Source organism: Aedes albopictus, chromosome 2 (assembly GCF_035046485.1).
Source record: "Aedes albopictus strain Foshan chromosome 2, AalbF5, whole genome shotgun sequence".
Lineage (NCBI taxonomy): Eukaryota > Metazoa > Arthropoda > Insecta > Diptera > Culicidae > Aedes > Aedes albopictus.
This window is the reverse complement of record NC_085137.1, coordinates 508,816,784-508,841,783: the sequence shown is the minus strand read 5'-3', so window position 1 is coordinate 508,841,783 and position 25,000 is coordinate 508,816,784. Positions and strand designations below refer to the sequence as shown.

Below are 25,000 nucleotides of genomic sequence, written 5' to 3'. Positions count from 1 at the left end.
TTACCGTCGATTAGAACGTGGTCGATTTGGTTTTCTGTTTGATGGTCGGGTGATCTCCAGGTGGCTTTGTGGATATCTTTGCGGGGGAAGAAGGTGCTTCGCACTACCATACCACGGGAGGCTGCAGAGTTTACGCATCGCTGGCCGTTATCATTCGATACGGCGTGCAGGCTGTTTCGCCCGATTACCGGTCTGTACATTTCCTCCCTTCCTACCTGCGCGTTCATGTCGCCGACAACGATTTTCACGTCACGCGGCGAGCATCCATCGTATGTTTGCTCTAACTGCGCGTAGAACGCTTCTTTCTCGTCATCGGGTCTCCCTTCGTGTGGGCAGTGGCGTTGATGATGTTGTAGTTGTAGAAACGGCCCTTAACTCTCAACATGCACATTCTTGCGTTGATCGGCTGCCACCCGATCACACGTTGTCGCATCTTGCCCAACACTATAAATCCTGTTCCCAGTTCATTGGTGGTGCCACAGCTTTGGTAGAAGGTAGCCGCTCGATGCCTGCTTTTCCACACTTTCTGTCCAGTCCAACAAAGTTCCTGCAACGCCACGATGTCGAAGATGCGGGGATGTAATTCGTCGTAGATTATCCTGTCACATCCTGCGAAACCTAGTGACTTGCAATTCCATGTTCCAAGTTTCCAATCGTAGTCCTTATTTCGTCGCGTAAGTCTGCTGATTGTATTGAGTCGTATTTTCTCCTATGTTATTCGCAATGGGGATTTTACGGGTGGCAAATTTGTTGGCTCCGTTGACCTGTGACCCAGGTCAGTGCCCCGTCCGAACGGCGTGTTGAACGGCGATCACTACACTGAATGGCGTTGTAGCTTCGGGGTTGGTGGTGCAATGGCGGTCGCCGTGATCTGAGTTCGCAGGCAATACACGTGTCGATTGACATGCGAAAGTTGCCAGGAGGTACCCTGCACCTCACTCGGACGATGTGTTGACGAATCGTCCGGCTTCCGGCCGATTGACGGTTGGCCGGGAAGGTTTCCGTTCGTTGGTGGAATCTGCGTGAGTTGGTTTTAAGGCTGCGAATGAAACACCCTTACGGCTAAAACGAACACTGAACACGAGCATTAAATGGCACATTTAGAGCACAATTATCTCTTATTTCTCGCTTTAAACTAACTCGCTTACGAATTGCTATACTACGCACACTTTCTTCACATTGAAGAACGGACAAGATATTTAATTTATTAAACATACACTAACGTCACTTTAAAAATCCATACTTTGCTATGAGCAACGAACAAGTTACAAACGCTCACACTTCTTTTTGGCTGGGTTGGGTAGTCACGGAAATGATCGAGTCTGAGCTCCTCAGATTAGGACAAGTGAATTCTCGGACAAACCGGAAATTCGTCATTTCCCGAAAACTCATCGTACATTTTCATGATCGCAAGTCATGAAATTCGCGATACAATGGCCGCACCGCTGTTCCTTTCCAACCTTTCGAAGATAACCGTAAGCCCGCCTCAGGAGAGATTCAGCAAAATGTTCGCAACCTGCGATTGCCTATGCTAAGGGATTTATTACAAATTTACAAGTGCACGATCGCATTCAACTTGGTTATTTACAATCCTAATCCTAACATACTTTAGGACGATATTTACAAAATTCAGGTCTGAGTATACATTCAAAAAATAATTTGATCGACCACCAGAAAGGAACGAAGCAACTGCAGTAGCCCTCATTTGACGTAGAAAAGACGTCTTGTATGGCCAGTTGAACAGATCGCCGCTACCTAAGCCTTCTCTCTCGTTTGTCGGGTGAAGATCACTGCGTCCAGATTTTAGAACTATTGTGATATACCCTTTTGCTGTGAGGTACGCAAGTTATCTCAGTAACATATTTGTCACTGAGATACCTAGGTATCGACTGAACTCAAGACCATCTATTATTGATGAATAGAGATCCTGAGTTACAGTATGTGACTCCCCCATTCTGGCGAGACTAGCTTTATGAAGCCAACCACGTCCTTGGGAGATAAGATCCATATGTCAGCAGGCCCTAAAAAGGGCTTGCTGAGAACTTTGAACCTACGTTGAGTGAGTGCACTGCAATAGCAGAGGATGTGTTCTGATGTTTCCCTCTCCTCGTCACAGAAGCGGCAATTTGAGGTTTGGATTGCTCCGATCTTTTGTAGATGGTATCTGCAGGGGCAGTGTCCAGTTATTACACCGGTGTAGATGTTAAGATCCCTTTTGTTGAGACCTATCTTAGCCTTATCCGCTACCAAGTTCCCGGTGTCGGTGGGTAAGCGGTACGAGTCCACCCGCATGACTATATCTGTAAATAAATACTGAATACTGTTCCGTTTAACTCCAACTATGTGTTTGCTATCTCAACTGTAAGGTCATCTTTAGTGTCTCAACTCATTTTACGAGCGAGTCACGACAAGAGTAATTTTACGGTAGGCGATGGCGGTAGGTGGTCCTTGTGGCAGCAAAGAACTAGGACTGAGGGGTCAACAACATGGCTTTTCGGGATTTTCCAATTTAATAAAGTCATGCTATTTTCCGTCACTTTATTCAGATAAAGTAGGTATGTGTGTGTGTGTGTGTCACAATTGATTTACGATAATAGTAATAGATATTTGTTCCTTAATCAGCGTCTCGCCGTTTTTTCACACACTGAAGCCCTATGTACATTTACAAAAATATGTTCTATTTTTCTTCGCTTCTGCCCATATGCACTGTTTTGTAATAGTTATTTAATAATTTCCTAAACGTAAAACTGTAGGATAGTTTCGTCAAAGGGAAGAAATCTACAACACTGGTCTCTCCGTTGCCATTGCGGTGGTTTTTAAGTATAGCAGCAAAAGTCTACAATATGTGTAACGAATGCAGTTTGTTAACAACAATGGAAAACAAGAAAAAATACTGGATTCTTGTCAGAATAATAAGTCCTAATTTTGCGGAATATGATTGCACAGTATGCGAGTCCTAATACATATAGTTAGTCCCTTCGAATGGCATTCTAATTTGTTTTTTTTTCTGCAAATGTTATCATCTCAAAAACAACAATTGGCTTCTTTAACGGTGTTGAGATAATTCGATATTCTAAATCTGCATGTGAAACTGAGCCGAAATCCAAATTTTCATGAATTTTGGTGCCCGGGAACCTATTTAAAAATCAATTTGAAGTATGTATGGGAGAGATTTGTCGAATCACCCCTCGTCGCAGTTTGTACTAGGCGGAGCTGTCAAACAGTAGCCCAGCTGTCAAAAGGTGTTTTCAAAAAATCTCTTTGAAATTGATTTTAGGTTCCAAAATAAAGTTCTAAAAATCTGAAAAAAATCATAGTGGTTCAGAAAAAGGTGCTCTTCCGTATAGAATCAAAAAATCAATACATTTTTCATAATTTAAAAACCCAATTGATAGCAAACTACTTCCCATCGGGGTTAAAGCCTTGTCTGTGACATGTGACATTAATGGTTTTCTGTTAGGTTTGAAGTTGTTCAGGACGTCACAGTAACCGTAATATGAGACAATTTTGAGCACATGCTTAGTCAATGCTTTTGTTGCGAATTATGTGAAAATATCTGAAATATCGAACTTGTTTGATACATGACAAGTGCTAAAGAGTAAACATGAAATTTTTGCAACAATTCGCACAACTTTTTCCTTTTTAGGAATTGATACGTGAGTTTCCAAGAGATTCTAAGCAATGGTATTGATCTGATATAACGTATTATTGAAATATGTAAATTCATGTTAACTGTGAAGAAAAATGTAATCATTACGTTTTTGTTTCTAGATGCCAATGGCATCGATCATTTGTACTCGATTTGCAAAGAGATCAAAACCAAATGGCGTAAAGTTTATCTTTAAGTCACAGCGTCTATTAAAACATCTTAGTATTTGGCAAAGATTCGAAAACAGCAAAATTTAAACGAAACCCAAATCTACTGTTGTTGTACCCTGATCAAGACAAACTAAACTAATTTAACATTTACGAACAATACCGGAAATGAAACATATAAAGCATTTCTTTTCCAGGGCACGACATGAGCTCCGATATTCAGAGGATCATATTGACAACAAAACATTAATTTTCGGGAAGTAAAGTTCGTGATTCCAATTGTTCTGTATAAACGTAAGCCACTCTAATGAGCATGCCAACTATAGAAAAGGTCACGATAGGTTGCACCTTGCCAAGAAAAGTTGTTTAAATGACCGATTTGCAATCGTTTAGCATGATTGAATAGCCTCATATGACAACAACTTTCGAAATATAAGCCGCACCTTAGATCACATCAACTTTTCGTTAAGCAAGTATTTTTTTGAATTTACTCACGCGCCTCACCAACACTAACAGATAGAAACATTATCAATTAGGTTGTTAGGTGCGTGTTGATTTTTCATAAGTGATTTGTGCCTGAAAGACCTGTAATCACATTTCAGGGTGATGCAAAAATTTTTAGGTGCTGCAATATTCAGTATGAGCGTTGCAATATGCGATTTCATATTTATGGCGGGTAGTATATTTTCATTCCATTCACACAAACTACAGACACCTTGAACCTTCGACAATGATTTTTTCATTAGGGCCTAACTGACTTCATCGACACTTCTTCATCGATTCTCTCTTTCGCTAATTTGATCGAATCAAACTAAATCAGTATTCTTCTTGTATCTATAACAAGATGCAGTCGTCTCCTTCGTATTTTAACCAAAAAATCTTTGAAAACCTCAATACACATTCTGTAATAACACAAAGAGAGGATCGATGAAACGAAATCGATGTCAGTTAGGCTCTGAAGAAAAATCACAAACATTCAATGTTTCCGGCATGCCTCTCCTATAAATAACGGTTACTGTGATGCGCCTCCAGTACAAATTCACGACGACAGATTCGATGAACTACATATAACGAAAAGGGGAATGTTTTACAGGTGTGTCGTGGTGTTTTTAAAATTAGTTTAAACTACCTTCTTTCGAAACGGTTTCTTTACTTACTAAAAACCGAGGTGATTGGCGTATCACAAACGTGTTTCCTGCGCTGTCCTAGCAACATTCCTTTAAAACGCTCAGCTGCTTCCATGTTTGATTGTTTGTAAGCTTGCGTAGATGACCCTAAACATCCATTCGGCGGCCATGGGAGCCTCGTTTTGAAATAGACTAATTCCTATTATGTAAGTGAATGTTTCAACATGGATGTGCTTGTTGCGTCTAAGCTACGCACGAAACTCAGTAGAAGAAAAGTAGTCGCTCCTGGGCGGACGTCGAAAGCAGTCGCCACGTTCGTTTGATGCTGATGTACTGGACGAGGGCCCGGACGCAGATTAGGAACCCGAAGGCCATGATGAGCCACCAGAGCCAGGAATTTTCGTGCGAAGCGAAATCCGTTGAGTGTTTGACGATGAGTGTCCACTTTGCCAGGGACAGGCCAAACCCGGACAGAGCACCGTAACGGGCGGCAATTGTATGGCAGAAACAGGTCAACATCAGGAAACCGATCCAGTTGAACAGGAACGCTACCAAAAATGCTGTCACAAATACAATGTCCGTCCCGAGAAGACTGTTGTCGGCGTTGATGTTCTCTCCATCGGTGTCTATGGCGATAAAGGTAACAGCTGGGCCTCCGTTTGGACCTCCCGGGGTGCGTCCGATCGGTCCCATGGGTAGCCCGGTAATACTGGGCGGCGGAGGTGGCGGCATATGAACTGTAGCCCCCGGCGGAATCGGCAACTCGTGATTGATCATTTTCTCCATCTGGACCTCTTCGTATGTCGGCAATTTAGTGGTCATTTCCGGATGGTTCGATTGAGCGTACTGATCGTGAGCACTGTTATCCGTTGCCTCGTACGGCGGAGGCGCGCTGAAATCCGCCTTTGGCGGGGGTAAATCATCGTTGTTGCTGTTGTTGTTATTGGCCGGAGGCATGTTGGGGGCTGCGATGAGATCTGCAAAGAGAAAAATTTGATCAATACCGACTGTGAATAATCGCAAATCGTGATAGGTATGGGTTTAAGTTCCGCTATATAACGAAGTGGTTAGTCCAATGGTTTCTTAGCTAAAATTAAAAAAAAAAGAAACAATTTTTAAAAGGGCCAGAAAGTCTTATGTACTCGGTACATTTCATACGTACGTACAAATTCATGGTAATGATTACACGATGCTTACGTTAATAAATCTCCTTTTATGCTGGCTTCATTCAAATACAAAAAATAATAATATTAGGAAAATAGGTCAAAAATAAAGTGGCCAAAATTATAAACGATTGCGATTGAATTTTGACCATCATTCCTTCATCCTCCAGGAATTCCTTTCTAGATTCTCCTAAAACTGTCTTAAAACTGTCTTAAAAAGTTTTTTATTATTTCCACAAGGTGGGAATTCCAGCTATTTCACCCGAGATTTCATTTGGAGTTCTTCCAGGAGTTCTCCCGGGGATTTCTTCAGGAATTCGTTGATATTCTTAGCTTAGCTTAGATTGCTCCTCCATGATTGATTTGTTCTGGTATGCACTGCACTTTTTCCAATAAATAAGGGCTGGGCTGCCGGTGGACTCATCATCGTCCCATGAGCAAAAACAGACAATTCAGGAATTCTTTATGAGATCCTCCCCAACAACTTCTTTCAGTATTCCTCCAAAAACTTCTTCGGGGTTTTTCTTGGAACACCTCCGGGATTCTTTCAGAAACTACATCTGGGATTACATCAAGAATTCCTTCTGGGATTCCAACGGTAATTCTCCCGGAAACTTCTTTCGGGATTACTCCAAGAACATCTTCAAGGATTCCTCCAGGAACTACTTCTAGGATTCCTATGGGATTTTTTTCTGGGCTTCTGTTAGAAAGTGCCTCTGGAATTTCTTCAAGAACTTCTTCGTGGATTTTTACGAAAACTTCTTCCGGGATTCCTTTTGGAACTTTTTCTGGGATTCCTCTGGGAACTTATTCCAGGATTTCTTCAGGAACTCTTTCTAGGATTCATCTAGGAACTCTTTTTTTGATTTTCTCTAAGTGTTCCATTTGGAGTTCGGGCAGATCCCTCCGGAAGTTCATTCTAGAATTCTTTCAGCTATTTCTGATGGAAATCCTTTAGAAGTTTATTGGGGAGTAATTTGAGAAATTCCTCCTGCATTTTTTGTTTATCGAATTTCTCACAGAGTTCCTACAGGATTGAAATCGTCCAGCAAGTTTCTTTTGATTTTCCTCAGAAGTTATTAGAAGTAACTCGGATGGAATTCTTGTAGGCTTTCCGGAACTCCATGAAAAATCCCGGGAGAAATTCCTTGAATTCCCGAAAAGAATTTCAGAACGAATCCTGGAATGAGTTCTTGAGATGGAGCTTGTTATTCCTATAGGAATATCATAAGAAACTCCTGGAAGGACCTCAGAGAGAACTTGAGAAACCCCAAATATAGCTCCCTGAGAAGGAAATACTAGAGGAAAAATTACTGGTGAAATCTTGGAAGAAGTTATCACAGAGGGCATACTGGGAAAAACTTGAAAATTTTAAGACACATAATGTTGATTAATTGTCAAACAAGGAGATGAAGTTGTGAAAAAATCGCATGGGATTCCAACCTACGAATCCGTATTGACTAGACCGGTGCTTCAACCAGCTAGTTCACAGAACAGGTAAAGATTCTGCGGAATAGAAAGCCAAACTGACTCCGAGCCCAGACCATTCTATTGCGCAGAATCGTTACGTGTTGTGTGGCTTAGTTGACAAAAACGGAACATACCTGGACTGAATTAAGGGGAGGTAGGACTCAATCAAACATAAAAAAAACAATTTCGAAAAATCAGAAAAGATAAGGCTTCTATCGAGCTCAACCTTTTCCACATTAATATTCAAATCAAATCGACCGAGCTATGACGACACTAGACAACCTTCAAATTCGTTAGCTTATCAGTTCTTTTTTGTGTGCGATCTAAGATCTTCTATAGACACTGGACGCACGAATAACTTCCAGCACAAAAACAAGTCGCGTATCGCCTGTGGATCGTCGTCACGCTGGTTGTGACTGACTAATCCACTATTAAGGCATCAAAACATGCAATATTTGCATACACAGAGGCAGTGTATTTCACAATGCCATTGTCTGTCGTCAGCAATCCAAGCAGCTGTAGCTTTCGAGTTTATCGATTTTCTGCACCCAGTTCCAGGAAGCAGGCTGCGATCAAAACAAATTTGCTTCAGCTACGCAAACACAACACACTCGAACCAAAACACATCGCAGCAGGCAGATTATCGCTGCTTATGCTTCGTCTGCTGGTCTGGTCTGCATTGCGCCTACTAGATCTAAAAAACCCCTCTTTTCCTCTCCGCTGGCTGGGGCGGATGACGAAACAGCGAAGCCCCTCCGAAACCAACTACGACGGTGACGACTTTTCGATTTGGCTTCCAATTCGAGCATTGACTGTCCCACTTGTTCGCTCATTGTGATGTAATTGGTCTCGATTAAAGAAAAAAAAACTTACCTTCCTCTGGAATCTGCGCTCACAAAAGCGGATCGAAAACTTCTAGACGAGCGATACCGATTTTTCCCGTGTCCTTCGCTCGATTCGATGAAAAACACAAACACTGGCGATTATCACAAGGAAAATCTTTTCTCAAGTGTATGACGCATCAAGGTTTTCCACCTTCCACGAATTTCCTGCCCGCCCCGAAGATAACAACGATAACACGCACGGGCAGCAACAGATACAGCGGACAATCGGTTTTCCCACTAACCAAAATCAACCTTCACTCGGAAAAATCGATTTCCCAACAACGCAATCCAAACAAATTATCCGATTTTTCACAGCGATGCTCCGAAACTGCAGCTTTTTTTCTTCACGTTCGTCACTGTTTTGCTTTCTTTTGGCCTTTGCGTTGTTCCGTTTTGAACCCCGAGGGACAGCCCATCAGCTCCTCTGCTGGCGAAGAAAATGAGATGAAAACAAGTCACGAGTGACAGTTTTGACAGACCGAGAGTGGCGAAAAGGGCGAAAATTTGGTAGCATGCAGCGTTTTGGTAGCAGTTGCTGACCAAAACATATCTAAATACCAAGGTAAGATATTCCCGCAAATGTCAATAACGAGACCCACTAACACATCTGCGTTAGTTATGAAAAGTTTGTGATTTTACTCTAGAATGTCATTATTTCTGCAAAATTTGTAAAGTTTTATTAGTTTGAACGTTTCTAAATGCTGTAAAACTATGTTTAGAAACAATAGGACAGATCGGCAGAGTACTAGATTTGTAGTAATGAGCTGAATTTTAGTATGGTGAGAAGGTCAATTCTTCGTTTCTGCAATGAAATGGTGCAAAAAGCGTGGGTATTATGATTCCTTGCCTAATTTGATGCTGTTTGAGCAAAACTTTGGGCAACAGTGTTGTTGTTTTCTCCATTTCTTGCAACATAAACAACAAAGTTATCCAAAGTTTTGCTCAAACAGCATCAAATTAGGCAAGGAATCATAATACCCACGCTTTTTGCACCATTTCATTGCAGAAACGGATAATTGACCTTCTCACCATACTAAAATTCAGCTCATTACTACAAATCTAGTACTACACCGAACGTGCCCCATTAAAAAAATGTTGTCATTGATTTTCAAATGGCGATATTTTCTGATTTATTGCATGGAAGTCACTTTTTATCTAGTAAGATGCCTTTTAATAATTGCCTCTATGATGTGAGAGCCTAATTTCTCATAAAAGTTTGCTAAATAGTGATGCGCCCATACAAATCTGCACAAATTTCATAACTATTTTTTTGCTTTTTTCCTTTTCTCACTAATACATGAATAATAGTTGGAGTATATTACCTTGGTATTTAGATACGTTGGTTGCTGACTGCACCCCAAATTGGACTGACACAGTAGTGTGCACCTGAGACGAGACTCGCGAAGACGGTCTTCTTTTTCTCCACTTTGTTATTTTTTCTTCTTCCTATCTGTGTTGACATTATGTTTTGGGCTGGTGGTTCAAACACGTACGTGACCGCATCACCTCACATGCAATGTGACTGCATCCCATTCGCGCACAAAATCATGTTGAGGTGAAATTTTGCATCGCCAACAATCGCCAAGCAAAGTAATCATTGGAATATTTTGTTTTCAATTTATTTTTGACAGTACAGGAGAAGAGAATGCTGCTCGGAGTGAATTTTGGCTTCAGAATTTATCTCGGATAGCAATACTTTCCTCGTTTTAGGTAACGTAATCAAATGGGCTACAACTGACAGCTCAGTTGAGCTACACTTGACGTTGCTTTTTTTCCTCTTCGCGAGTCTCGTCTCAGGTGTGCACAGACCTTCAAAGTGTGATTGCAGCGCAGGATCACTTCGGATCCGTCGGATCGAGGAAGTCTTCGGTGCACTTAGGGCTTGTTCACAAATGTCAGGGAGGGGGTGGGTGGGTGTCCATCGTGGTGTTACAGCCCGAACAAAAAAAAAATCTTTCCATACAAGTATTGTAGGGGTGGGTGGGTGTCCAAAAAGGTCAGTTTTGGCGTTATGATATTATTGTGAATTAAGGGAAGATTCATTTATTACGTCCATCGTTTTTCGGGATTTCTAGACCCCCCCTCCCCCCTCTGTCACGCTATTTTCCTATACCTAATACACGTACTGTCACACTTTCTCAGACCCCCCCTCCCCCCAGATTCAAAAATTACGTCCATCGTTTTTCGGGATTTCTAGACCCCCCCTCCCCCCTCTGTCACGCAATTTCCCTATACCCAATACACGTACTGTCACACTTTTCTAGACCCTCCCCTCCCCCAAATTTTGGACGTATTTTTTGAACGTTCCCTGACGTCGAGCCGATGCGAGGCAAATCAGGCCAAACATGTCAAAAGGTCCTATCTGCAGAAGAGAGGCTCTCTTTGGTTTCCCTCTCTTTCTTTAATATCACAGCTGTTTATTTGTATTATGATTGTCTCCTTGCATTGAACGATGGTCAAAACAATCGTCTTTTGATTTGTACCGCAAAAATTGTTGAAAAGTGTACCATTTCATTGCAATAATAGGAGGCAATCAGTGAAGTACTAGATTGAAAGTAGTGAGCTGGATTTTTGTATGGTGAGATGATCAATTCTCCATTTCTGCAATGAAATGGTGCAAACAGCGTGGGTTATATGTTTTCTTGCCTAATTTGATGCTGGTTGAGCAAAAGTTTGGGTAACTGTGTTGTTGAAGTTGCAAGAAATAAATAATACAACAACACAGTTACCCAAACTGGATTTCAAGGCGTCCATTTTTCAGGATTTTTAGACCCCCCCTCCCCCCTCTGTCACGCTTTTTCGTATACCTAATACATGGAGTGTCACACTTTCTCAGACCCCCCCCTCCCCCCTAAAAGATGGACGTCATATTTGAATGACCCCATACCTCGATGTAGTCTGCAATAAAATCTGAATGAAAACGAAATATTGTCGCGCTTATCTTAAGCCTTCAGTACACGCTTTGCCAAGTGTGCAAATATTTGGCAAAATTTGACAAATTTATTTGTTACACGCATGACAAAATAAATTTGCAATAACCGGCGCATGACCAAATAAATTTGCAATAACATTGTTGTGCAAATATTTGCCAAAATTTGTCTCAGCGAATATTTGCTAATATTACAAATTGAACACTTTTCAAGTAAGGCAATATAGCAAATATTTGGTCATGTTTGCAACTCCGATCAGTACTCGAGTGGCAAACATGTGCAAATGTGAGTTTGCCAATTGTTTGTCATACGTGTACTGACCATTGACAAATAATAGCCAAACGGCAAACGTCTGCTAACGTCTGATACGTCAAATAGCCAAATATTTGCGCATATTGACAAAGCGTGTACTGAATGCTTTAGATTCTCATCAAGCTGATTTGTACACGGTGTGCACCTTGGCTAAAACTGTTTTTGCAGCCGCCGGATGGAGCTGTCAGCCGCCATGTGCAAATCAAACGGGTGCAATCTTATGGCGGCTGACTCAGATCAGCAGGATCTGAGTGATTAAGCTAGGATGCACAATAAGATTTTTTTGATTTCTGAGTAAGTTCAATTCATCCACTGAGTAGAAAATTTTTCTCTGTGCATGCTTTGTTTTGAATCCATCCATCTTTCTTCCACTGGGTACCGCTACCAATCACGCTCGTTGAAAACTACTCTCAAGTGAGTAAATTATACTCACTTTCAAACTTTTGCTAAATCTGTCAAAGGTGAGTAACATGCATTTGCCAAAGTGAGTTATTAACTACTCTGTCACATCGGATCTTTGCTTTACTCACTTTTGAGTAAGGCGTTTTTTCTACGAAAAACTCACTAGCCGTTGTGATGCAAAAAAAAACAAGTTGCAGGAAATTCTTGTGTGCCAAGATGTAAGCCGGCGAAAAACCTGAAATCGACGCTGAAATAGATCACGTACAACAGCAGTGGACCCGGAAACTGTTCAACCAACAGGTGAGACTTGAAAAAAAGTTAATTAATGACGCCAATTGATGACATGTAAAATTGTTGTCGCAGGTTATGTGGCTGAGCGGCGGAGCTGAATCGCCACTTCTGGGAGGTTCACTTCCTTAACGCCAGTTAATCAGCTAACAATTCGTATGTTCAGAATATAGGAGCATATATAGACGGTTCAATACAAGGACCAAAGAGGAAGATTGATGGAGCAGGTTTCCAAAGAACGAACGGCAACGGCAACACAACACCGCTTATTCGTAATGGTAAAAGTAAGTTGTATTTAGTATTTAATGAGTTGTAATGATCATCTATTTTCTAGTTTCAGTCCACGACTAACAACGGCGAAGATTCGGCTGATAAAGTGCGGTAGATCCGCACAGCTTGCATAAATCAGCCACTTCAAATAAGGCAACTGTTCGTAGTAATGAACAGCCAATCCCGAGGCCAATCCAAAGAGCATCATCAAAGTTGAGATCAAAGTCCAAAGGAAGTGATTTAATAACTTTATTATATACTAGCTGTACCCGGCAAACTTTGTCTTGCCTACTGCGTTTTTTTTGACGTTTTAAGTTTCTAGCCAAGACCAAATCCCCGCTCCCCGGTATGGAAGATCGATTTTCACAAACTATCATTTTTCCATGTTTTATGCCTCATAAGCCTTCCTTGGGTGAAAACTAACAGAACAAAACTAAGGCGAACAAAATCGGACCTTCCGTTCGCAAGTTATGCGCGGTCCCACGTATGCCACTGCATTTTTATATATATATATATAGATAGATAGATATAGATAATGTTGTATTATATTTAATTAATACTAATAGAATAAAAAGTAGGCAAGATTTTTGCTCAACTTAATTTTTTGTGTTTTTAAATATTTGAAAATGAAAAACAATTCCAAAAACCATCCCGAGGAATTTTTAAATATCTACTCACTTTCGCTAGTTTTGCAAAAAAATAAAAGTGAGTAAATAGTACTCTCTTTCAACAAAATCAATGATTACTCTAAAGAGAGTGAATCCGCTTTACTCTCTTTTGAGCTGATGCACTTTGTAATGAAGTGAGTGGAATTCTACTCACTTTAGAGTAGTTTTCAATGAGCGTGTTAACCACCTTTGGATCTGTCATCACTCTTTTTCTTTTGTCCCCCTCATTCGGAGGTGCTGTTTTGGCGGTTTTGGCGCCAACTACCCGCCATCGCATTCAAGCATCTGCTTTTGGTGCCTACGCTGCTGAGATTGTTTCGATTGTGAATTAAGTTTTGCCAGTTTTTTGTTGAATTTTCGTTGGATTTTAGTTGAAATTGCAATTGTTTGGAAGTGCGTGGATTACGTTCCATCGGGATTATTAAGTTTTCATCAAAATGCAACGAGATTACAGTGCAGATAAAGGTGAGTATATTTTGACTTCGTCGGATCGTAACCAAAATCATCAGCGGATCTTTCGCTAATTTCCAGAAACGATCAACTCCTTCCTGACGGAATTCTACAAGGAGGACGAAGATGGCAAAAAGATCTTCGTTTACGCACGCCAATTGACCAACATCGCCCACCGCGAGCAAGTTGCGTTGACGATAGATTTGGATGATGTGACCAGCTATAATGATCTGTTGGCGGAGGCCATCCAAGCCAACTGTCGCCGCTATGTGAAGATGTTCTCGGATGCGGTGTTTGAGTTGCTACCGTCGTATAAGGAACGGGAAGTGATCAACAAGGATCCACTGGATATCTACATCGAGCATCGTCTGTTGATGCAGAGCCGGATGAGGAACCCGAATGAGCACCATGATGCCCGCAATACCATTCCGGCGGAGCTGATCAAGCGGTTCGAGGTGTATTTCAAGGCACCCAGCTCATCGAAGGCCATTTCCATCCGTGAGGCGAAAGCGGAAAGCATCGGTAAGCTGGTTACGGTTCGTGGTATCGTAACCCGTTGTACCGAGGTAAAACCGATGATGACGGTGGCCACGTACACTTGTGACCGTTGTGGCGCTGAGACATATCAGCCGGTGTCAGCGATGAGTTTCATGCCGGCGGTCGATTGCTCGTCGGAGGACTGCCGTGTCAACAAAGCAGGTGGAAGATTGTATCTTCAAACCCGTGGATCCAAGTTTATGAAGTTCCAGGAGCTGAAGATTCAAGAGCACAGCGACCAAGTTCCGGTCGGCCACATCCCACGCTCTTTGACGGTGATGTGCCGCGGGGAAATTACACGTTTGGCCCAGCCGGGAGATCATGTTGTGATCAGTGGAATTTTCTTACCTCAGCAAAGATCTGGATTCCGAGCGATGGTTTCCGGATTGTTGAGTGAGACTTTCCTAGATGCGCATCGTCTTGTTTGTTTGAACAAATCGGACGATGGGGAGGTTAGCAATGAAATCAGCGAAGAGGAAATGGCAGAGCTAGCGAAGGATGATTTCTACACAAGAATGGCCAGCAGTTTGGCGCCGGAAATCTACGGTCACCTGGATGTAAAGAAAGCACTGCTTTTGTTGCTTGTTGGTGGCGTTGATCGTAGCCCTGACGGAATGAAGATCCGTGGCAATATTAATATCTGTTTGATGGGAGATCCTGGAGTGGCCAAGTCTCAGCTATTGGGCTACATCGCTCGTCTTGCTGTTCGGAGCCAATATACTACGGGACGCGGTTCTTCCGGGGTTGGTCTGACTGCTGCTGTAATGAAGGATCCACTGACCGGTGAAATGATCCTCGAGGGAGGAGCGCTGGTGCTGGCCGATCAGGGAATTTGCTGCATTGACGAGTTCGATAAAATGGCCGAAAACGATCGAGTGGCCATTCACGAAGTTATGGAACAGCAAACCATTTCGATTGCCAAGGCCGGCATAATGACCTGCTTGAACGCTCGTGTGTCTATCCTAGCAGCGGCTAATCCTGCCTACGGACGATACAATCCAACTCGTTCGATCGAACAGAACATTCAACTTCCTGCTGCTCTTCTTTCCCGTTTCGATCTCCTGTGGTTGATCCAGGATAAGCCCGACCGTGACAACGATCTCCGTCTGGCCAAGCATATTACCTTCGTGCACAGCCATGGAAAGCAACCACCGTCTCGTATTAAAACGCTGGACATGTCTTTGATTCGTCGTTACATTGCTCTGTGTAAGCGCAAGAATCCCGTTATCAAGCCAGAATTGTCCGAATATATCGTCAACGCTTACGTGGAACTGCGCCGAGAAGCACGCAACAGCAAGGAAGGAGGCAATAAGGACCAGACCTTCACTTCTGCTAGGAACTTGCTGGGTATCCTGCGTTTGTCGACTGCCCTGGCCCGGCTCCGTTTGGCTGACGAAGTGGACAAGGATGATGTTCAGGAAGCGCTCCGATTGCTGGAAATGTCCAAGGACTCCGTGAACATGAAGGAATTGAGGCCCACACAGTATGTTTTTTTCGCATTTATTTATTTCTTTGTTTAGTTACTCTTAACGCATACTGTATATTTCAAAAACATAAGTTTTGTTCGTATCGTTTGCATACCAAATTCAAAACTTCTAACACTGCTTTCTCCCCGGTTTTCTCAACAGCGTTCCAAATACCGCGGATAAGATCTTCGACCTGGTACGAGAGCTGGCCGGTCAGAGCAAAACGGTCAAAATTTCCGATGTGATGGACCGCTGCACGACCAAGGGCTACAAACCGGACCAGGTGGACAGCTGCATCGAAAAGTACGAGGAGCTCAACGTGTGGCAGGTCAATCAGACGAGAACGAAAATCACCTTTATTTAAATGCACTTTATTTTCCTTCTGTTAGGTTTAAGTTTTTCTCCATCGATATCAGTTTTTAATCCACATTTTTTACATAGCTGGTAAGGTTTTATGTGTAAAACAAGTTTGTGACGGTTTATCTGTTGTTAAATCAATTTAACCGTAACTAAGCCGATAGTACAATGTAACGAGCGTAAATTGATCATTTCTGCGCACATCTTTCTGTTTAATAAAGTATACAGTGACTTGATTTGAAGCAAAATATAATTTATCATTATTACCGATTATTCTGTTGTTACGGACCAAAATCTGATAACTGCTATGTATAACTAACGTAGAGGCATGAAACCCGTGATGAATCCACCTTGGGAAGTGCTTGTCGGCAGGGCTTCTATTTTGGGTACTTTTCCGATATAACTCAGTCAAGTTTGAACCAATTGACCTTTTTTTTGTACGCGGCGAGATACGCATAATATCAAACCGTGTACAAAAGTTACAGTTAATTGGTTTGAAATGGACTGAGTTAGAGCGGAAAAGTGCCCAAAATACCAAATACCCTCTTTGTCTTTCATGATGCCTGGGACTACAACCATTTCAACAGCGTTTAACACATTCAAAAGTTACGCATAACTACGTAGTCATGTTCCAAGTTGAGACTACGGCATCCTTCACCTCTCGACTGCCATTCAGTTCTGACAAACAAGCAAATAATAAATCCATTATCGTTTTAAACTGCACCGTCAATCACCCTCCGAATACAAGAAACATATTGCAAATTGATCAGCTCTTACCATTTGTGGAAAATTTCATTCTTCATTAACACCATACCGGTTGTGTTCAACAGCATTACATTTCGTACCACCGCCGCCGTCCTCACGTGTGTGGTGCAACCTACACTCCTTATAGCCCCGTCACCGAGAGGGCATATCTCAGCATTTTCATCTACAGTGTAGTATAACAACCAATCGCTTGAGTGAGTAAAACCCTTTCGGCTACAACTCTGAACCGGGAGGCGTACCGACGACCCTCGCCCCACCCGACCCGTGCGTGTCAATTATTTCACCTTTTCTGCGGTTTTCTGATTGAGTGTAACCATGCCGGCTGTCAGATGCAGTTTCACTGACAAAACTGTCGGCCACACTCACTGATGGTGATTGGTGCGGGTGATAGATGGAGGGGATGTCGGTGTAATGCAAGAGCCTTCCCCCGAGAAAAAATGCAACCGAATGCGCGGTCGCCGCTTATTCCGCTTCATAAATTACCCTAAGTGGTGTGGTCACAGTTCACGGGTTCCAAAAGTAAATTGTGACCAGAGATTTCTTTTGATTAACGCTTCATGGTTGGCTGCATCTGTTAGCAAGGGTTCGAAAAAGGATTCATCGCCGTTCTGAGTGTTCTGATGATGAAGTCAATTTCATGTGCCGGATATCGCGAAATTTGTTCAATCTCTGCATCGGAACTTTCAAATCTCAAGATGAAAAATTTTGGCTTTTTTCATTAACAACAATCAGGATCAGGATCAACACCGCTAGCCATCATGGTTTCCCATAGCGGAAATCATCATGGTTACAGGTCGCAAGCCCTGGCAAAGTGTGGAACGTTTTGATGGCTGTGATCCCTGACCATCATGTAATCAAAATCCCAGGGATACTCAAGTGACCATACTGTTGGGTTGTGAGGGTTGCGTGTGTGGGGTGCATATATTGACAAGCATTGCTATGGATCGTTAGGGCTGAGTAGGAGCGGGGAATGGGTCTACGATTGCTTAATTGCGATTATACCTACTGGTATAGTCGTGGTTCAACAGTGGTGGCGCCGCTTTTCGCTTGTGTTCGGCCTAGGTGGTTTGTTTAGGCGGTGCGGGTAGGTTTGTATGTACTTCGTACGTGCAGTGCGTACGGCTTCAGCATTGTGGTTACTTGGGTAGTGTAGGATAATTGGGTTTAGGACTGAGGGGGTCGTCATTGATTCTGCCGACACCATTGAGTGCTCATTGTTGGCGGTTGTGGTGGTGACGATTTCTTCAGCTTTAAGGGCTGTCCATAAACCACGTGGTATTTTTTTTGGGACTTTTCAACCACCCCCCCCCCCCCCCGCGTGGGCATTTGTCCATACAAATTTTTTTATTTGTCCATACACAATGGTCATTGGCCGAACCCCCCCCCCCCCCCCAATGACCACGTGGTTTATGGACAGCCCCTTATAATCTCATTTATACCACGCACAAACTTTGGGAAGAGGGACTGCTTTGTAATGCAAGAGAGGGATTTAAACTCTGCGTTACGGTTTGGGTGAGGTCATGCAGATAGAAGCAACCCAGGTGACCGTGCGGCTCGGGTCGTGATGGATGCATGAGTGCAGTGTGTGTGGAGTGCGCTACCCTGTGGGTGCAGTTGAGTCCGGGTTGGATTGGAAAGAGACCCTTCTCTACTTTAGATCGGTTTCGGTTGTACGGGCAGGGTAGTGTTTGTCACTTGGGTTTACTTGGGAAATATTGTGCTCTGCAATCTAGATTTTGGTTTTAAGGTGAAGCTATGGCTGGGCTGTGCCTCGGATTTGTTGGGTGCAGGTCGGGAGAGCTGGAGGCGGTTTGTGCTGGAGGGTTTGCTCGATTGGTTATTCATTGGTGGTGGCCAGTCGATCGACTGTTCGCGCAGCCTGTCATTTGGTTCTTGGGGTTTGTGCTCTCGAGGTTCGGGGTGTTGCTTCATTGTATCTTCGCTTTAATACTAATATTCCTTGTTTGATTAACTGACTATTATGTACAGGCGCTTAACTCGTTCTATTTCATAGATTGCCAGATTTAAGGGTAATGGTTCAATAGGGTGTTAGCAATCAGAGTGAATTAGAACGAGTTGGCGCCTACAATACACCAACACTAACACACATACACCAATACTTACACACACATGCACCTACAACTAGCTGTAAAAGACCAATGGGCGGGACAATGGTGCCTGTTCGCGCCGACGCGAAGGAAACCCGCTAATATTGTTGCCAACATTTTCTCTACTACACTCCACGTTGTCCAATTGTTCATCCACCGATTTCATGATTTTCTCAAGCCGACATGTACGAGCATGCACAAGAGGATCGACAGTTCGACCGCCCATCCATCTACAGCGTGTCCTTATGTGCCAGCCGCCGACGACGACCGAATCACCACAGCGTTCATATGCGTGGAAGATTCCACCGCCGCCACGATCGTTGCATGCAAGCAGCTATCCTTCTCCTTCCCATTCATCTGTCTACCCATTCCGTACGCTCGACGCCGCCACCACACAAGAGTCTTTTTTCAACCTCCGACGTGTACGCACCGAAACAGTCAACATTCAACCACCGACCGAAGAAGTCTAGATTCGCCCCGACGTGTACGAACCGAACAACCGAAATACAATTTTAATAGTTAAGTTTAAGTGAACAAACCGCGTCTTTTTTCTCCCAGTTCAATCCCGAAATTATACAGTCCACTTTCAATTGAACTACCGGTCCTGAATCCGTCCACCCGCAAAATTCCCGTTCCACGACGGAACATATGGTCCAAACGAGCCGGATCGAATCAGTGCCGTGAGAAGCTGAAGCCGCAGCTGTGTTGTCGTCCATCAGCCGATGGGACAATACCGTCCGATTGCTATCGCCGATGGTGGACAGTATTCCTGCCGAGAGGAAATGCTGTCGCTCCCGCTCAAGTAGTTCGACCCGAAATCACAGACAAACCGACTTTCCCGTGACGTGCTTGGGCAAAGTTGGTTTTTCCGAAAAATGTGAAGTGATGTGACAGTAAAAGTTCGATTCGAAATCAATTCCGAAAGTAAGTCGCGCGCGTGTGAAGTGATTTCCACTACGAAAAATGGCCGATATTGCACGATTATTCGCCAAACGCAACCTCGTGAAAGAGGAACTAAAGAAGCTAAAGAGGAAGATTTGCGAAGATGGTGTTCTTCAACCGAGTTTAGCACGAAGAATGTTTTACGAACAGGCACTCCAATGCCACTACAAGGAATATCGACGAGTGTGTTTCGAGCTTTTGTCCACACTTCCACCCGAGAGGCACGATGAGCTCGACAAGGATGCCTCGCATTTTGAGGATATTCACGCGGATGCATGTGTACTGGTGGAAAAGTTGTTCCATTCCTTCCCGTCTACCGGTAACATGCATCAAAACGACAGAATGCCATCATCCAGCTGCTTCACTGCGACGACTGCGCCACGGTGGCGTACCCCTCCGATCCGAAGCCGAACAACGACACCAACGACGGAACATCCCGTTCCGATTTCCGCTGTGAACGAAACGCCACGCACGTCATTTCCGAACAAAATCAAGGTGAGTACGATTTTCGCAGACCCAATCCAGAACAAGAAGCCGCTACACGATGAAGATTCCGCCAAGAACACGACTCCTTCGACGAGCCAGAAGGATTCACGTGTCGGCAACGAGCCGACCGAGTTTGTCAACAGCAAGACCGAAGACTCGAAGACGATGACGATCCCGATGCCAACCGGACTCGGTCCGGTACTGATGCCGTTTCGCCCACCTCCTGGATTCCATCCGACGCCTAAGCGGAACCCGATGCCAACCGGAATGTCTCCGGTGTCCCAGTGCCCGACCGGTGCCTCTCCGGTACCACAGCCGCTCCAGAGTACGACCGGTTCTCAACCGGTATCCCAGCCGCCCTCATCAACGACCGGTTCCCTGCCGGTAGTTCATTCGCTCCAGTCCAAGTCCGACACTCTTCCGACATGGAAGCAGTCCCGATGCGTGACCGGATCTTGTCCGGTGCTCCAGATCCCGTACGTGGCCGAATCCGTTCCGACACCGAAGCTTCCAACCGCGATGACCGGATTTCGTCCGGTGCAAGACCAGTACCCGTGTGCTGTCGAATCACATCCGAAGCGTCCCGATGTAGCCGGACTTCCTCCGGTATCGATGCCGTTCCTGTCAACAGCCGAAGCTTCACCGGTAACTATGCCGGCCCTGATCTCCATCGGTGCCAGCCCGGTGAAGAAGTCAGCCATTACGCCCGTCGATGCTCGTTCGGCGACCAAGCCGACCACGATGTCCGCCGGTTCCCCTCCGGTGGTCAAGACGATCTCGCCGTCCACTGGAGCCAGTCCAGTGGGCAATCCCGCCACGATGGCCGTCGGTTCTCGTCCGATGGTCAAGCCGACCCCGATCCCGATGTCCACTGGAACCAGTTCAGTGGGCAGTTCCGCCCTGAGGTTCACCGATGCCTGTTCGGTGATCAATTACGCCCCCGTGTCCACCAGTTCCCCTCCGGTGGTCAAGACGATCTCGCCGTCCACTGGAGCCAGTCCAGTGGGTAGTTCCGCCCCGACGGCCGTCGGTTCTCGTCCGATGGTTAAGCCGACCCCGATGTCTGCTGGAAACAGTTCAGTGGGCAATTCCGTCCAGAGGTCCACCGGTGTAAGTCCGGTGGTCGAGCCGATCCTGATGTCCACTGGAAACGATTCAGTGGGCAACTACGCCCTGAGGTCCACCGATACCCGTTCGGTGTTCAACTACGCCAAGATGCCCGTCGGTTCCAGCCCGATGGTCATGCCGATCCTGAAGTCCACCGGTGCTCATCCGATGGTCGATTTCATCCCGATGTCTGTCGGTCCCTTTCCGGCAGCCAAACCGACCTTGACGCACATCGAAGCCAACCCGCCAAGCCAAAAGCCCACTAGAACGAGTTCAGTGGTGAAGCCGACCGTGAAACCCATCAGAGTCAATCCGGAAGCCAAACTCTTCAACGACTCAGCCGGTCTCTGTCCGGTAGCCAAGCCATCTCCGAAGCCCATCGATCTTCGTTCGGTGACCCAGTCAAACTCGACGTCATCCAGCACTGTTGCAGTGCATTCGCCGGCCCCAACCATGGAATTCAACGAGATGAATCGAATGACAAAGCGAACCCCTACAACAGCCGGAAACCGTCCGGCACGCATGCGTATCCGAAGCAGAACGAATCAAGTACAAATTCCGAAGACAACAGAAACCCGTCCGGCAGCAAGACGTGCCACAAAGCCCACCGGAACCCGTCTGGTCACGAAAAAGCAGACAATTATAGTGGTTATGAAGATCGACCAGCCCCCACTGGATCCGCCGCCGGTCAGCGCGACTGGTGCTTACGAGCAGCTCCATTCCGAAGCGTGGCCGCGGAAACCACCCGATGTAGCTCCGAAGCAAATCCGAACCAGCGAAAACATCGTGGATCGCGAACCTCGAACGCGTCCACTCAACGATCCGATCAGGATGCCAGTCAACAGGCTCCCATCTTTTCTGGCCGGGGAGTATGTTCGCGCCGACGCGAAGGAAACCCGCTAATATTGTTGCCAACATTTTCTCTACTACACTCCACGTTGTCCAATTGTTCATCCACCGATTTCATGATTTTCTCAAGCCGACATGTACGAGCATGCACAAGAGGATCGACAGTTCGACCGCCCATCCATCTACAGCGTGTCCTTATGTGCCAGCCGCCGACGACGACCGAATCACCACAGCGTTCATATGCGTGGAAGATTCCACCGCCGCCACGATCGTTGCATGCAAGCAGCTATCCTTCTCCTTCCCATTCATCTGTCTACCCATTCCGTACGCTCGACGCCGCCACCACACAAGAGTCTTTTTTCAACCTCCGACGTGTACGCACCGAAACAGTCAACATTCAACCACCGACCGAAGAAGTCTAGATTCGCCCAGTGATGCCACATACACAGATTTACCTAGAATTACACAGATTTTTTCCCGTTTTTGACTACAGATATCTGTGATCACAGATCAAAGATTTTTGAAATAAAACAGATTTTTAAGATTTTTGAAACAATGACACAATGACTTTCGTAAAGAAACACTTTTTTGTTTCACACTTTTTATCAATTAGTTTTTATGGTGACAATGAACACAACTTCGTTTTTTATCTTTAGCTGACTGGGTCTTGTACCGTGTCGATGTGACAAATCAGCGAAAGTGAACTTGACCGACCCCCTGATTCGCCTTCTTTTCTGCAAACTGATGTTGTAACAGTCTGTCCAAAATACCAGAAATACCCTAACAATTTTCAAAAATGTGTTGTGTAGCAAAGGTAAACAGCCCAAGAAAAGAGTTTGGTGTTCATCGAAAATTTGGGGGACTCTGTACTCAAATTTAAATAAGTTAATTTGTTCTTGTATAGATTAAATCTACTAGTCTCAGGCGCATTGATTTCGACGTTCTTGTGGTTTCTGGTGATCTTCAGATACAAAGCAGTGTTTTGGTATATGGTTTTATTCCAAGAAAATTGTTATAAGGTTTAATTTAGGTGACAATAGTAAATATTATGAACATTTTTTTGTGATTTTTTTCTTTATCAAGCAAATTTTTCAAAACAATTCGATTTTGAAAACATTACCCAATCACAGATTTTTACTAAGATTTTCTGGATTTTCCTACAGATGAAAAAGATTTTTTTGACCAAAATCACAGATGAAAACCGAAAAAAATGTGGCAACACTGGATTCGCCCCGACGTGTACGAACCGAACAACCGAAATACAATTTTAATAGTTAAGTTTAAGTGAACAAACCGCGTCTTTTTTCTCCCAGTTCAATCCCGAAATTATACAGTCCACTTTCAATTGAACTACCGGTCCTGAATCCGTCCACCCGCAAAATTCCCGTTCCACGACGGAACAGTGCCTACCCAACAGTTGTAGGTGGGGTGTTTGGCTTAGCTACATGACTTGGTCCGGCAAGCCCATAAACACCAATTGGTAGACGTATTGCCTAGTGAAAAGACAACGCAGATGGGCGAAAGCCAGGGGATGCGTTGATAATAGCAGAATAGCAGAACAACAATCAGGATCAGGATCGTTGGTACATTTTTGCTTTTGACGACATGAGTTCATGTTGACCATCACGGTCGCCATGTTTAGATTCCCAAGTAACCAGTAGTTCGGATAAGAGGGTACTTTATAAGCTAAGCAGCTTGTTGGAGGATGCTCTTTAGCCTTCTAAGCAGCTTCATTTTTAAGAAATTTCGGAGCTTGAAAGTTCACACAAGGAAGCTTGTAAGCCTTCTAAGCAGCTTCTGATAAAACTTTCACAAAAAGATTGTAAAAACAAATATGGTCCACACAGAATCGTCCGGCACCGAATCCTGCTTGTGGCCATCGGAGAGTTGCGTAAATCTTCTCCTGTATCCGGTTAAGGATCACTTTGCAGAGGACTTTGAGAACGATATGACACGAATGACACAATAATGGTAAAGTGTCGTTAACAAATAGTAATAGGCTTGATGGGTTTAATCACCGTTAACGAGTATATCTCTTTATTGTTGATATTTCTCGGTGAACGAATAAAACAAACTTGTTTTTTGCGTGACGTTTCGGCCTAATCACATTTCGGCCATCTTCAGACGCCTAAAATTTTATTACAAAAAACACGAAATTAAAACATTAACATAACACAATTTTTCATTTAACATTTTTTCACCCCACAACTCACAATTTGATCGCCGCAGCTGATGCTACCTCCTATCCAGCTGGGAGATCACGTACCACTGTCTAGTAGGGTACTTTGCGGTTGTGGTGCGCGTCCTCTCTCGTTTCCTCTTCGTCGTCTATCGTTGTTCGTCACTTGTCGCAGCTTAAACACTAACGCATTGTAGTTCGTGTTGAACAATCCACACTCACGCTGGAGGTTCACTGTATTGGCTTCCCCTGCCAGCTTGATGTGGAATGTCTCCGCGACTACTCTGCTCTCCTGGTCGGCGATTCGTTCAATTATTTTCGTCTCGTCAAAATTAAACACATGGCCGTCACATAGCGTGTGGTGCGTTAGTCCAGTCCTGTTGTCTTTCCGTTTTACGTCATTTTTGTGCTCGTTGATCCGCGT

General features: G+C 44.3%; 4 protein-coding genes across 4 annotated transcripts in view; 3 read left to right on the top strand and 1 right to left on the bottom strand.

Annotated features, from left to right (window-relative positions):
* LOC134286988 (uncharacterized) overlaps nucleotides 1-3,845 on the top strand; it is a 5,344-nt gene extending 1,499 nt beyond the window's left edge. Inside the window, exons 2-3 of the mRNA XM_062848705.1 lie at nucleotides 3,647-3,656; nucleotides 3,772-3,845. Coding sequence (XP_062704689.1) covers nucleotides 3,647-3,656; nucleotides 3,772-3,845 — 84 coding nt within the window. The remainder of the gene's footprint in view (nucleotides 1-3,646; nucleotides 3,657-3,771) is intronic.
* Nucleotides 2,527-8,856, bottom strand: LOC109420436 (NEDD4 family-interacting protein 1-like). The gene is made up of 2 exons (XM_019694775.4): nucleotides 8,450-8,856; nucleotides 2,527-5,920 (listed from the first exon to the last, which is right to left on the bottom strand). The coding sequence occupies exon 2, from the start codon at nucleotides 5,898-5,900 to the stop codon at nucleotides 5,205-5,207; it is 696 nt and encodes a 231-aa protein (XP_019550320.2). The 5' UTR covers nucleotides 5,901-5,920; nucleotides 8,450-8,856; the 3' UTR covers nucleotides 2,527-5,204.
* A 4,704-nt stretch (nucleotides 8,857-13,560) lies between these two features.
* LOC109621711 (DNA replication licensing factor Mcm7) lies at nucleotides 13,561-16,376 on the top strand. Its single transcript, XM_020075848.3, has 3 exons — nucleotides 13,561-13,795; nucleotides 13,862-15,800; nucleotides 15,946-16,376. The coding sequence occupies exons 1-3, from the start codon at nucleotides 13,768-13,770 to the stop codon at nucleotides 16,145-16,147; spliced, it is 2,169 nt and encodes a 722-aa protein (XP_019931407.2). The 5' UTR covers nucleotides 13,561-13,767; the 3' UTR covers nucleotides 16,148-16,376.
* A 3,600-nt stretch (nucleotides 16,377-19,976) lies between these two features.
* Nucleotides 19,977-22,451, top strand: LOC109425611 (mucin-2-like). The gene has a single exon (XM_029869415.1). It carries the CDS (start codon nucleotides 19,977-19,979, stop codon nucleotides 22,449-22,451), a length of 2,475 nt encoding a protein of 824 aa, XP_029725275.1.
* Nucleotides 22,452-25,000: the final 2,549 nt, after the last annotated feature.